General features: G+C 43.9%; 1 protein-coding gene across 3 annotated transcripts in view; it reads right to left on the reverse strand.

The window, feature by feature from the left end:
• Positions 1-15,211, reverse strand: part of cadm2a (cell adhesion molecule 2a) — a 415,145-nt gene that overhangs the window by 31,025 nt on the left and 368,909 nt on the right. For all 3 annotated transcript variants that reach the window (XM_083777571.1, XM_083777570.1, XM_083777572.1), the window contains 3 exons: positions 7,335-7,496; positions 5,854-5,944; positions 4,639-4,817 (listed from right to left, as the gene is read on the reverse strand). In XM_083777571.1, the coding sequence (XP_083633697.1) occupies positions 4,639-4,817; positions 5,854-5,944; positions 7,335-7,496 (432 nt within the window). The remainder of the gene's footprint in view (positions 1-4,638; positions 4,818-5,853; positions 5,945-7,334; positions 7,497-15,211) is intronic.

Consider the following 15,211-nt stretch of genomic DNA (forward strand, 5'->3'; position numbering starts at 1 on the left):
AGCAGACAACATTTTCTATGGACTCAACAGTGTTATTACAGTACAATTCGTTGACCAGGGTTCACTCAGAGGTCTGTACTTACTTGTACCCCTTCCTTTTCTCTCCCTACACTAAATCTCTTCACCGACAACAGCCTATATCTACAAGCTCACCAGTAAAATCCTTACGGGTCCATTTTGGTCATTTGTAAATTAACACAAAGGGTTTTTCTGTGTAGAGGCAATGTTTCCCCACATACACGTCACTCATTAAAGTAATTGGAAGAAAATGGACGTGGTGCGCCGCGTGACAAAGTTAACAAGGTTACAGTAGCATCTTGGCTTCTATGTTGATGTCTCCGTGCTTATTATGGTTGAGCTGCGGGCTTTTAATTGGTTGCGCTTCGCCTTTGCGGGGCTCCTCGTCATCCCCGTATGTCTGGGTGACATTTCAGACTCACAGTGAATCACTATGTAGCTAAGTGCATGTCTTGAGGAAAGGTTGAACGAGGAGGGAAAAAAAGGAAGAGGCTCATCGTCAGCGAGGAACCATTAAAAAGGCATTTTCCAGGAATTATGGCGGCAATTGCGAAAGGCTAAAAGGTGTGCTAATCACGGATGAAGGGTATAGGAACAGACTGGCTGCCATTTTAGAAGAACAAGGGATGAATCTGGATGGGGGCTCTTTTTTGCCCCATGCACGCCCAATTACCCTTTTTCTGTTGTGGCAAAGAACTAGAAGCACTGGGCTTTAACCCATTCTGACCTGAGATCAGATTCATACGAGGTTTCCACTGGACACACGCTGGTCTGACGAACCCATTCTGACCTGAGATCAGATTCTCAGTCGTTCTTCGATTTTTCAAAAAAATAGCAGACCTACAAGCTCGTATCGCGCCACTCGGTGGCGCGATATGAGCTTGTAGATCTGCTATTTTTCAATAGCTAAAGCACGACATGATGCTAACACAAAAATGGGTTCCCGATCAAAATGGATTAAGGGTGATTTATACTGTAGTTGTTGTTGGTGTCGCACACCAAAAAATAGCCAATCTACAAGCTCATGAAGCTGCTTTATATAGTGCTGCATTATAGTGACGCCATCAACGCACACATTGCTTCGTGTCGCTGCTCCATTTGGGTGGCATTTGCAGCAGCGCAGGCAGCATGGACACGATGACCTTGTCGCATGGCCCTAATTAAAATCTCCTACCTGAGGCTATAAGAATCAGGAGGGAGGTTATAGCGGAAACTTTACTGAAACCTTTACTTGTTTTAAATAATGAGCAGGTTCACTAGGGGCTGCACTGCGTATTCAAATAGTCTCCACCGCAAAGGACTGGAATCGTCCATCACTATACCAAGGTCCCAGATTGGTTAATGATGGTAACAAACACACGTTCCTTTATCACAGTAAATAAAAGCAGTGGTTTCAAAGCCACGGCGATATTTAACAAACTGAGGATACACCGAGAAATCCCCAAGATGAGAGCGTAAAAGATCCGAATGGACCGTAAGTCACTGTCTTTCTTGTCGTCACACTCTTTATCTGCGTGTGACTTCTGCTCGCGGCTGCTTGAATTAGGGCCAATGCCTCTTCCACATCTTTAATGGAGCCTTCACACATGATTACATTTTACCGCTTAAAATTAGGAGACGGGAAAAGGAGATGGATCGCGAGGCTCCTAAACATCAAGGTGACATTTATCAGGCCCTCAGCACGGGAGAGATTTGTATAGACTATAGGGATCTGAATACAAAGACTTGGGGGAGTGGAGTGGCAGTGGCCCTCATTTATTCATTACAGTACTAAACATAGAAGCATAATACAACATCACATAAGCAGCTCTAACGATATGAAGGCCATGCATATGTTCATCTTAACCCATTCTGACCGGGCACCCATTTTGGTGTCGGCATCATGTTATGCTTTAGCTATTGAAAAATAGCAGATCTACAAGCTCATATCGCGCCACTCGAGCTTGTAGGTCTGCTATTTTTGAAAATTCGAAGAGCGACTGAGATTTTTTTAGAATCTGATCTCAGGTCAGAATGGGTTCATCAGGACCAGTGTGTGTCCAGCAGGAAACCTCGTATGAATCTGATCTCAGGTCAGAATGGGTTAAACCAATTTCCTAGCTGCTGATCAGGGTCACACGTCATTTCAAATCAAATGGAGACCACAGTGATGCTGGATAGACAAAAGCCGTGTTGCAACTTTACTCTTTGTGTGCAAATTCAATTTCTCTTTCCAATTACATACAGTATTTCAGGACTACACCGTACATGTGCATACTATAGCTGGTCAGTGTACATATTTAATTTGTTCGACATTATATGCCAGCTAACAGACCAAACTTCATTTCCTCTTTTTCATCATTTCAATTTTTTTTCTTTCAGATAGGTCTGAGAGACAAACCAAGGACAGATACATGCAAGACTGCATGGGGTGGGATTTGAACCCGGTCCTCACACTCTAATGGCTGAGCCACCAGGCAACCACCCCTGCACAGCATGCTGTATGTATGGTCTGTGCACATGGCTGAGCCACCAGGCACCCCACTCCATTTTCCTTTTGTCCTCTGCTGGTAGGAACAGGACAGGACTAACCCCAAGGATCCTGGATGCTTATATTGGCCTCTCTGATAAACTCATACTTCTGGTATTCAAGTATTCAATGGTACAAATTGCAAAGTACATTTCCTTTTTAATATCAACGAATTGCGTTGTGTTGAAATGTAGAACATTTCCACACAAAAAAAAAGGTTTAAGTTTAAATTTAGTCTCTCACTCTATTTGAAATATGGCTTACAGAAGGTTTCTACAAATGTAGTTGAGTGAAAAGTACAATATTTCTCCTCCACTGGCTCCAGTCCCTAAATGGCTAGCCACGCCCATTCAAAAATATATGTTCTGAATAATGGAGTGAAACAAAATGAAAATTCAGGTTAGTGTCAGGCTTACAAGACCAGTGTACTACTGAAATAGCAGAAATAACTTTGGTTCGTTACATGCAGTAGCTATAAGTAACGTCACAACACCCATTGGTAGGTGCACGTAGTAACAGCTAAACTCTTCAAGCTTGTGGTGTGCAACCCCCACTCTAATTTAATAACGCGTAAATCTCAATGTGGCAAACATGCGACTTTTAACCGACTGCTGGCTGACAGACAGCACATGCCCATCGAAGGAAGAACGAATCCATTAACATTAAAGCTAAACCAGAACACGGCAGTTTGATACCTGAGAGGATTACTCTTGTTTATCAGAGCATATCTGCCTTCAAGCTGGAGAACAAACTAAACAGCTCAAATGCTCACGTATCCGCCCCCGCACACATGCACAGTCCCATCACTCTTAATCTTTTTTCTCCCCCCCCCCCTCCCCCTTCCAATATGCGCCCCTCATCAACCACTGCTATAGCGCTTAAAAATAGAGAAGGGGGAGAAGTCACACTGCTTCAGTCTCCTTTTTCACGCATTATTACTTAATGCCATAAGACAAATGCCATCTGTGGCAGCAGCGGTGGTGCATGAGGGAGGAAGAAGGAAGCACTATCTGTTCTCTCTGACACCCCAGAGTTCCTTTATATCCCTCTCTCCAACTCCTTTGGAGGTCTGGGGAATTAGTTCTCCTTCCTGGTGATATTCCTGACATGGCAGCACCGCACACGTGAGTGCGTGCGCACGCGCGCGTGTGTGTGTGTGTGTGTGTGTGTGTGTGTGTGTTGCACGATAGTTTATTTATGGAACAACGTAGGTAGCGTTTGTTTCACCTAAGACCCCTGTTTGCCTGCGTTTGAGATTGTCTAATACTAATCACATGTGCTGCTAGGATCAGCAGTGCAGCTACTGAGATCAGTGTCTTCGTACAGCAGCTCTGTATCACCCAGAAGACTGTTTCTTCGGAGGGTTAAGATGACGCAATGCATTCCGCTTACAGCACTCTGAAATACTGCGCACTGTATACCGCCTCCACCTGTCTATATATTGTCAGAAAGGTGTTTTAAGGGATTCTTTAAATAACGGTAATGAAGATTACTATGAAGTATTGTAGTATACTATGTGTGTGTGTGTGTGTGTGTGTGTGTGTGTGTGTGTGTGTGTGTGTGTGTGTGTGTGTGTGTGTGTGTGTGCGTGCGTGCGTGCGTGCGTGCGTGCGTGCGTGCGTGCATGTGTAAGAATTATTCAATCTCTCTCTATTAAAGGGCAAACAGTTTCTTCTGTAAGTGAGTACATTACTTAAACTGTACAACACTGCCAACACAGGGTACCCAAATAATGTTATAGTACAGTACATCACAATTTAATGTGCATGGTGGTGTCCCTATTTTGGGCACGTCATCAGAGCCGAAAATGTTCAAAGAGGCTTTTTTTCCAAGTACAGAAATGAGCTGATCCACAAGCGCACAATGCTTGCAGATTGGCCCGCTTTTGCACGACACTGTCAAACTGTTTTTTTTTTTTAATGTTTTGAAATCATAATAATTCAAAATCAAATGTAAAGAAATAACGGGTATCCCTGTTAGAAAACAACACAGACGTCACCAAAATGTGGAGCACTGTAGTTCACTACAGTTCCCCCCAGGCTGTTCTTTTTAAGAGCCGAATGCGAAGGAGAATATAAAAGCCCGCAGGGCACCGAGGCTATAGAGCTCACCATACACGTAGAGCACGTATTCAGCGCTGCTGGTCCCCAGGTGGTTCCTGGCCTCGCAGCGGTACGTGCCGTTGTCCGTCTTGTTGAGAGACGTGAAGGTCAGCTCTCTGCCCTCTACGATCATCCTCTCCAGGTCGGGAAGCTCGCCGCCGTCCTTCGTCCACGTCACGGGGTCCGGTCTGCAGTGGACAGGGCCAGAAAAAGCACTGTTTTACTTAACCCATTCTGACCTGAGATCAGATTCATACGAAGGTTTCCGCTGGACACACACTGGGTCTGATGAACCCATTCTGACCTGAGATCGGATTCTAGAAATGTCAGTCGTTGTTCGATTTTTCAAAAAATAGCAGACCTACAAGCTCGTATCGCGCCACTCGGTGGCGCGATATGAGCTTGTAGATCTGCTATTTTTCAATAGGTAAAGCATGACATGATGCTAACACCAAAATGGGTTCCCGTTCAGAATGGGTTAAGTAAAAGTATTTGACCTAAGTACTGCAATGTAGAAATACTCCGTTACAGGTAAAAGTCTGGAATTACAAAAGTATTGGCGTCAAAATGTACTTAAAGTACCATTTCTCTTTTTTTCTATTGATATTGTACTGAAGTACTTATTTCAAAACTTTATTTACTTTTTAGATTTATATAGATTTCGGGCCATTTGGAAATAGACGATACAAGCTCAGATAACAATGTGTCACATCTATTGTAGATCGGCCGTTTTCAAAAGATCTTCATACATTTGAAAAGATGTGAAATGGGACATGTATGCATGATGAGTATAGCTTACTTTCTATTTTTGGTACTTTACATTTTTAATACCGGGGTTTTACTTGTATTGAACTATTGATACGGTTACTTAAATAAACAGTTGGAGTACTTTCCACTTTCCACCACTGTTATTTTCCAATTCCCTCTTAGTAGGGACAGCAAAATGATGAATCAAGCCAGTGGTTTCAGAGGAAGCTACTGAATGATGGAATAGGCTGCATTAGTAAGCAGACTTCAGTCTCCAGGTTTAGAGATAAGCAAAACTAAAAAACTACAAACAAACAGCCATTCCATTGAACACTGCACCAGAAACCCACTATATATGTACGTGCAGATCGTAAGATGGTAGATGTGCCTTCTAGATGTACTTTGCTGCTGTACGGCTTGAGATGAGATAACGGTTTCCTAACATCATCAACATGCATTGCTCAGACAATGACTTACGAGGGGTTTCCTTTGGAAAGGCACTCCAGCTTCAGGTATTGACCCTCCTGGGGGAACGCCTGCGAGTGGATGATTTCCACGCGAGGAGCATCTGGGAAAGACAACAACAATTGTTACAGAGCGCCGAAGGTCCTGATGTGAACTCGCTCACCCCCTGGTTCACGGAAGATTTTCTCTATGGAGAATAACATTGGGTCATCTTAAAATCGTCTCAAGAATTGTGGTCCGAAAATAAACAAACTGTCTTGAGCGATATTGTCGGGGAGGTGTCTCGGTGTATCGTTTAAGACAGTAATTCAGACATATTTCATACTGTTTCTAGCGAAAACGTAACTATGGTAATTCGATGGCTGATTAACCGATCTACAAGCTATTTTCAGTATGCAACGAAGCATAAAATTCCTTCGACTGGATCTCTTCTCCGCTAGTCCCTCCCTAACATTTTAGTCTATTTATTTGACAAAATTGTCAATATATTTATCGAGTTTTTATTCCATTTTCCTCAGTGTAAAACAATAGTCGACGAACATTTTTCGTCATAATAGTTTTAGTCGACGAAATCAACACCCGCCGCCAACGTTGAAGCCGCCGAGACGTAGTGGTCAAAGCTGGACCTGCAGGCTGGCGTTTTTTTGCCTGTGCATTTAGCACGAGTAAACTGTTTAACACGGAGCGTCGTTTCCACTTCCACATTTGTTTGGCAAATAAGAGCGTTCTTCCGCAGTTCTTCAAACGCCACTGAGCAACTTCCATTGAAATGAACAGTGGGATCGGGGCTGTCCGGTCTCTAGATTATATATAAGTCTATGGGAGATACAAGTAAATGATATACGTATAGCTTGCAGAGTTAGTTCGGTCAGATATACTCAAGCAGCTTCATGCTATATGCTCAAGGGCGCATACTATGCTGCATTATGTGGGTGTATATACAGTGTTTGCATGACCCACATGTCATACGCTGATGAACCCATTCTGACCTGAGATCAGATTCTAAAAATGTCAGTCGTTCTTCGATTTTTTTCAAAAATAGCAGACCTACAAGCTCGTATCGCGCCACTCGGTGGCGCGATATGAGCTTGTAGATCTGCTATTTTTAAATAGCTAAAGCATAACATGATGCTGACACCAAAATGGGTGCCCGGTCAGAATGGGTTAAGCTCACTTAGACTGCATGCTTTCTTCCTGCCTTCCTTCTGCATATATGGTTCCTGGCTGTTGTTATGCAATGTTTGCTCCCACCGCCGCCCCAGCACCACCGGTGGGGCTCTGCTATTCCTGTTCCCCAGGGGTTGTTATTGTATATCTATCTATCACCCTGCTCTTAATGTTTCCGGTGTTTTATTGTGCCGAAAGTCAAGATAAAATATTATGCACAAATTGTATTCTCATTCTATAATAAATATTGGTTAAATCTATCGGTGAGTTAACTGACTGAACTAATAGTTAGTGTGCGTGTGTGTGTGTGTGTGTGGTAAACTCACAGTGGACCTCCAGTACTTCGGTGGCCTGCTGTGGCATCTGGGAGAGAGCCACGTGGTCCACCTTGCATGTGAAGGCGACGCCGTCGTCACTTCGGTCCACGTGCAGCTCCAAGGAGCTGCGCACGGTGAACGTCTTCCCGCTGGCATTCACCTCCTTAGCACCTGGAGTGGGGGGGGGAACAGAAGAGAGCAACGTGCTGCCTGTCACATACTGTACTGTACACACACACACACACACACACACACACACACACACACACACAATATAAAGCCTACAGAACTACAAGCATTCTACACAGGATACTGTCCTGTGTTCAACACTCTCTAAACTCAATTTACACCATAGATTTGTATTGTGGCTCTATAACCCATTCTGACCCGAGATCAGATTCATACGAGGTTTCCACTGGACACACGCTAGGTCTGACGAACCCATTCTGACCTGAGATCAGATTCTAAAAATGTCAGTCGTTCTTCGATTTCTTTCAAAAATAGCAGACCTACACAAGCTCATATCGCGCCACTCGGTGGCGCGATATGAGCTTGTAGATCTGCTATTTTTCAATAGCTAAAGCATAACATGATGCCGACACCAAAATGGGTTCCCGTTCAGAATGGGATAATGGAGGAAGTTTATTTGTTTTGAAACAACCCATACCACAAGAAAAGGCTTTAACGCTAAATATTATAAGAAATATATGAATACATATCGCATATTTATAGGGTTACAAAATATGGGTGCAAAGAAATTAGATTCTTTGAATGGCCACAAGGGTCACTGCAGGCGACACATCACCTTTTAGAGTGTCGTAATTGATTCATAGTACAGGAGCCACTGAAGGCTGTTTGGAGTTATAACGTGAGGATTATATGGCCACATTGGGACAAAACAAATCCAGTCAATACTAAAGAAGTTTCCCTTTCCACGTTCTAAATACAACAGGACTTCATAGGGGTCATTGATCAGCAACTACCAAGAGCTTATTATCCAATCTCCAGCTGCACACAGTGTGTGTGTGTGTGTGGTGTACACAGTGTGTGTGTGTGGTGTACACAGTGTGTGTGTGTGGTGTACAGAGTGTGTTTGTATGGGACTGATCGATGAATGATATGAGTGCAGCCGTGCCCGGCAGCCGGCGAAAACTAGAGGCCTGGGGCCCTCGTCAAACCCTGTACACTCAAGACACTGCCCTGGCTCCCACCCTTAGATCTCCATATATGGAGCTGACCTGGTCTGACATTCCTTTTTTTTGTTATCAAATGTTTTTTTTATTTTAAGACACAAATCACAATAAGACACGTTAACATCATGAATGACTTAAAGAAAACAAAACACATATAAAACAACACATAACAGCAAAAGCAAGGAACACAAAAACTAAAACAAACAAAATGTGAGGACACTCGGGTTCTGACATTCCTTATGTTGATCTGACATGCAACCCTGTACACTCAAGACACGCTCCATATATGGCCAGTACAGAATTCATTCCATTTGTTGATCTGACCCCCCCCATGCCAAAGCACCAGCACTCGCCCAGCAGTCTGCCGACACCTTTTAGGGCCGCGCCCTTCAGGGCGCACAAAGCCAGATGCATGACAGTGGATTTGAACCGATCTTTGTCGGGCACCTATTCGAACACAATTGGCCCATGTTCGTCGGGCCGGGAAGCCGTGCAGGGAGGGCGATATGGGTAATTGCACGCGACGTACACCTATGGGCTGGGGCGGCACCGGTCAGCAGGGAGTGTTGGACGGGAGGAGTAGGACGAAGGCTCTACATCCTCCTGGTGGGGGCTCTTCACTGCCAGGTGAGTCAGTATAGGATATACAGCAGCAGTGACGCACGCAAGCACGCACGCACGCACACAGGGAAAATGAGACCATGTGTGTAGCCCTCCCCCTCTCTCTCCTTTTCTCCTGTCCATATCTCATACTGCATTTTTCTTTGTTCAGAAAGCCAATCATTTCTTTGCTCTCCCGTTGTCTATTCAGGTGTTGTCAACGCTGCAGACCTGTCAGTCATGTATGGCCAGTGGGAGGCAGTTTCAGCACCTCACTGGAGGTGGGAGTGAGCCGAATGTGGATGATGGGCAAATAGGGGGGAGGAGGAGGGGGGGAGAGAGAGAGAGAGAGAGAGAGAGTAAAGAAAAACAGAACACAGTCACAGACGCTAAATACAAAACAATAAAAAAAAAAAACTAAGAGTCTAAATGGCTTTCGTAGACAAATGGAATCTCTAGGCCAAAGAGTCATGCCACAGGAAAGGCCATTCAAGGTGTCAACCCCGGCGTGAATACACATGGCACGTTTCACGGAAATCCACGCATCCAATTTTTAGATACTGCACGGAATTCAAAGATTCATAAGGTTTTACAGAAGAAACAAACAAGCTTGTAATATGTCTCAGGGGACACACCAGTTTGGGAACCACTCCAAACATGTTCATGTGATCATCATTCAGAATACCAGTGTGTAACCACACAATAAAACCAATGTTTTGGATATTATTGTTGCTTTGCAATGCATTTGTGTGTGTGTGCGCGTAACACTGGACCATGCATCATTTGTGTGTGCTGTTAGCAGCTGTTGACTTGTCTGTCTCATCACACCAAATGCAGGTTCTGTTTTGTCACTTGTCAGCGTGCACAAGTATTGATATGCTGGAGGCTGCCGTCTCCGGAAACAATCTGTGCATTTCTAAAGTGAGCCAACTTAGAAACTGAACTTTGCTTGAGAAACAATGCTCTGTGTGATCACAAATGAATCGAAGGCACATAATTTGGCGAGGGCTTTACGCTGCAAATGTGGTGCTCTTCATAATTGAGCATGCAGCGCAGATATGTGCTGAGGGAATAGCAATGAGTCCAGCTACATTTCCTCTGAGAGAAAGGGAGACTTTTAGATGCATTCCTGTCTTGTCCCATGCCTGAACTTTGGTTTATGAATTAGTTCCCTTAATCAAACTGGGAGACAAAAAAAACCTAGAAACGTGTCCATTTCAGTCAATCAGTGCAGCATCGGTGCAAAAAGTGTGCGTGTATGTGTGTGTGTTTGTGTTTGTGTGCGCAGTCACCTCCCTGGAGGTGTATGCCCTGCATACAGTAAATGCATGTTTGCTTTTTACCTCTTATATAATTCACCAAAACTCAGAGGGAGTCTCACCTAAAGTTTACACCTTGTAATAGCACTACAACCTCACACACACACAGCAGGCATCATCATGATCAACGCTGTTGTTGATGACTCCTGACATATATTGTGCTGCCAATGAAAGAATATTGAAGTTTCTGCCGTTTATAATAGTCTATAAATAAAGTAAGCAGGCACAGACAGACTAAATATGTTGTGAGAGACAGAGTCATGCAGAGACTTCTGTAACAATTCAGAGAAACTTTGGACGTGTCCACTCAACCATAGTCAGCAAAAAAGGGTATGAAAAACAATGAGAAAATCAATGACAGACATTTCCTGAAAAATAAATCCCCACGTCCACACACACCCTGGCTTTGAAAAGATCCCGTGTGTGTGTGTGTGTGTGTGTGTGTGTGTGTGTGTGTGTGTGTGTGTGTGTGTGTGTGTGTGTGTGTGTGTGTGTGTGTGTGTGTGTGTGTGTGTGTGTGTGTGTGTGTGTGTGTGTGTGTGTGTGTGTGTGTGCGCGCGCTAAGCATTGACAGATAGATTCAAAGCCGGTGAGAGCTTGGGGCGGACGAGTGGTGCTCATGGAGGTGAAACTTCATCTCTGCCCATGAAAGATTTCCACTGCTTCTCACACGTTACCCAGAGCAAACCAATAATATTTGGGCCTCCATGCACTGTTTATAGCACTGTAAGCTTATACATGCAGCTAAGTATCCCTATGGTTGTCATGATGCAGATATACATGCAGAGTCACAGGAAACAAGCTTAGATTTAAAAGTATTTAATAAAGAAGGGCAAAACTCTTACACGGAAGTTGCATGCAGGAATCAGGCAAATCAGAAAATGTCCAAATAGTCAAAACCAGGAACAACAGGAAAACCAGGAACATGCATCTGCTACAACAAACTATGAACTGACAACTGAATGTTTGCAAAGTGTCCAGTTTTATAGGGGGAAGGTTGCTTGTAGAATTGTTCACAGGTGGGATGACGAGGGAGTTGGAGACAGGTGAGTAAAATGCATAGACTGTAAAAAATATGGACAAAGCGTTCCCCGGGTCTAACATGAACGTAAAATGAAGCCTGTAATAATATGCTAATTCCTGATGTAAGTCGCCATCTTTGGTACCAGCTGGCCATTGGCTGGCTCCGTTTTGTATACCAGCTGGTCATTGGCTGCCCAGACAACGAGGCGGGACTTCCCCCCTTCTTCTCCGTTGGTTTTTATTTTGACTCGAGTGGGAGGGGAATCCCGATCATAGACTGTAATGGTAGCCACGCCCCTCAGAACATACGCGATGGTTTTTTTTCTTTATGGTCATTTTTTTAATTAATGGGTCCATAATTTTCCAAAAAGAATATTATGACATTAGAAATGAGACTTTAAACTAGTGACTGGAAGAAGAAAGTATTCATGACCATGTTTATTAAGGTAATACAGTCTAGGTGAAGTTGGGCCAAAATACATGGGCCTCTATGGAGCTATGGGGCTTTTTGGGTCCGGTCCAGCGCCACAACAGGCCATTATATGAACTACCGATTTCAAATGAGGCTTCACGAAATATCTGGCTGACTGCCCCCCTGGTAAAATGGGACTGCAGTGTGGAATGGAAAGTGGGAGTGGCCAGGGCTGACATGGTCTGTGGAGAGACAGACCCTGACAATGGTACTGAATACTGATCAGTGGTTGACCTCCGTGTCTGGCACGTACTGTAAAGAGAACTGCGGTCTTTATGTATCAGATTTTCTCTTGACATTCATGCTGCTGTTTTTCCTTTTACTGTATTTTATGTATATTACTGCATAAACTTTTTCTTTTAACATAATAGGTGTTTCTTTCAGAATGCGACCGTCATTTTACGAAACCCGTTTGCATTTACTAATCCATTCCATTTGATTAAACACGAGTTTATTATGGTTTATAGTTTTCCATTTATTACAGTAAGTGTAAAATTAAAAACAAGGACTAGGCCTACTCTGCAATCAGCTCGATACTGCCAACATAGTAATGTGTAAATTTGCATTTTCGGGTTGATTATTTTTAATATACTGTTAAGATCGTTTGATAACGATTCAGAACTGGAAGGACAGAATATAATTTCCAAAAGATTTTCCCTCGAGATATTGTGAATGACGGGGGCAGCGAACTCTGTCTGATATGTGCCCATGCATCCAAAAAAAGAAGACTGGGTGACTGCAAAGGTCGTAGCATGTTATTCAAGTTTTTCATACTCAATCCAATTCAGCCTTGTGGATGGTGCATTGTCATCTCCGACGAAACCAACCACTCCCATCGAGATAGAAGCGTTTCATAGGATAAAGGTGAACACTCTCTGTATTGATTTGCAGTGACCTTTCCCTCTAAGGGGACAAGTATACTACAATATACTGTGAGGATCCACTGGACCCCCTCACTGAAGGGGTCAAGCATTCAGACCTGTACCCCCTCACTGAAGGGGGCAAGCATTCAGACCTGTACCCTCTCACTGAAGGGGTCAAGCATTCAAACCTGTACCCTCTCACTGAAGGGGTCAAGCATTCAGACCTGTACCCCCTCACTGAAGGGGGCAAGCATTCAGACCTGTACCCCCTCACTGAAGGGGTCAAGCATTCAGACCTGTACCCTCTCACTGAAGGGCTCAAGCATTCAGACCTGTACCCTCTCACTGAAGGGGTCAAGCATTCAGACCTGTACCCCCTCACTGAAGGGGTCAAGCATTCAGACCTGTACCCTCTCACTGAAGGGGTCAAGCATTCAAACCTGTACCATTCTACCCTGCACTTACCCAGCTGTGGAGAATATGCTGTAGTTAAGGATGACTCATCTGACCATATGACTTTCTTCTAAATCTCTGTAGGCCAGTATCTGTGGTTTATGCACCATATAACTCTCAACGGTGCGTCTGTGCTTTCATCCTTTTAAAGAGGGGCTTATGCGCCACAGTCCTACGTATAGGCTATAGCCCTATGTCGTTCTACTGACAGTCTGATCAGGAGGAAGAGTTGCTCTGTTTTTCCTTACACTCATACACAAGCAGCAGTCATTGAATGTGCGCATTAGATGTCAATGTTCTATTTACTGACACCTTTCCCATAGATGGACATGCAGGTGTCACGTCATTTTAGTTCCTGTTCCTATTGAAACACAAGCTAGTTGAGCAGCCTTTGTGACTGAAGCTCCTGCCTGCACCCCATGACCCAATAATGAACCCTCTATCATGGTCACCTAAATATTTTTCTCTTCCATATTGATCTAAAATCTAGGTCATCTGGGACTGCTCAGCATTTGCCACAGAGCATGATTGTTACGACCCTTAAGTGTCTAGGGGCAAAGACCCGCAACATGTTGGAAATGAGAAGCAGCAGCTTGTGCAAAAATATAATTTATTAATGTGGATAACTGAATGAATATTTACATCAAATGAATCAATTAATTGAATTGGCAAAAGAGCAATTGAAATCAAACTAACAACAACAAATGACAAACTACAACTAAGCAAACCTAATCCTTTCCGAAGAGATTCAAATCAAAGTCACTAGTTGGTTGGGGGAAAGAGGATTGCCACCTTCCCCAGCGACAGTCAGGCTCAGACTGGCTTTTATAGTGAGCGCTGGGCCTGCCACCTCCGCGTTGCCATGGAGACGAGAGCAGCCACCAATCCTGGGAGGGCAATCAGTTCCTCACAGGTGAGAAGGAACCTGGCCACGCCTCCATGACCAGATCATCAATTATTAGTGCTGATTGACAATGAAGCCAACACCCAAGCCTCTTTCACAGAACACTGCAGCTCACTACCTGGACTGAAGACAGAACACACACCAACACAATACCCCTCCTACTACTAATATCACCTCATACTATCATTAACCAAAAGTATAACTCTAATAATAATAAATATGGCCAGGGGCCATCACAATGATAGGGTCTTAATTGCTTAATTAATCTTTGCCATGCCAGGAGATTCACCCCTTTGTGTGTGTGTGTGTGTGTGTGTGTGTGTGTGTGTGTGTGTGTGTGTGTGTGTGTGTGCGTGTGTGCGTGTGTGTGTGTGTGTGTGTGTGTGTGTGTGTGTGTGTGTGTGTGCTGTATGTACATGCTGTATCAAAATATCATGCATCCTCAGTGGGAATGTACATTCCTGTGTAATTTACTAATTCCATCCATGACAGCTAATACACCAGATGTTGTTGTGGTTGATGCAGAGTCCAGATAAGTGTGTGTATTAGAGATAGCCTCCACCTTTGACCCTAGCCTAGATTAATGACCATATCAGAGCTGGTTGATACGGTAGGTGGTGAAGACTATTATGCTTTAATATTTGGTAGCCTAGGCTAGGACATATTACCCACAGACTGGTTGTTAACCCATTTTGGGCGGGCACCCATTTTGGTGTTAGCATCATGTCATGCTTTAGCTATTTAAAAATAGCAGATCTACAAGCTCGTATCGCGCCACTCGGTGGCGCGATACGAGCTTGTAGGTCTGCTATTTTTGAAAAATCGAAGAGCGACTTGACATTTTTTAGAATCTGATCTCAGGTCAGAATGGGTTCATCAGACCAGTGTGTGTCCAGCGGAAACCTCGTTATGAATCTGATCTCAGGTCAGAATGGGTTAAAGGGTTTCAACCATTTTGGATGCAAAGTGCTGTGCTCTCTCTGCCATAATTGCTAGCCGCCACAGCTGCACTATACTGAGTACTGAGTGCTCCATCTCAGTAAGGTTGGATGTCAAATA

This window comes from Protomyctophum parallelum, assembly GCF_964188405.1.
Source record: "Protomyctophum parallelum genome assembly, chromosome: 1".
NCBI lineage: Eukaryota > Metazoa > Chordata > Actinopteri > Myctophiformes > Myctophidae > Protomyctophum > Protomyctophum parallelum.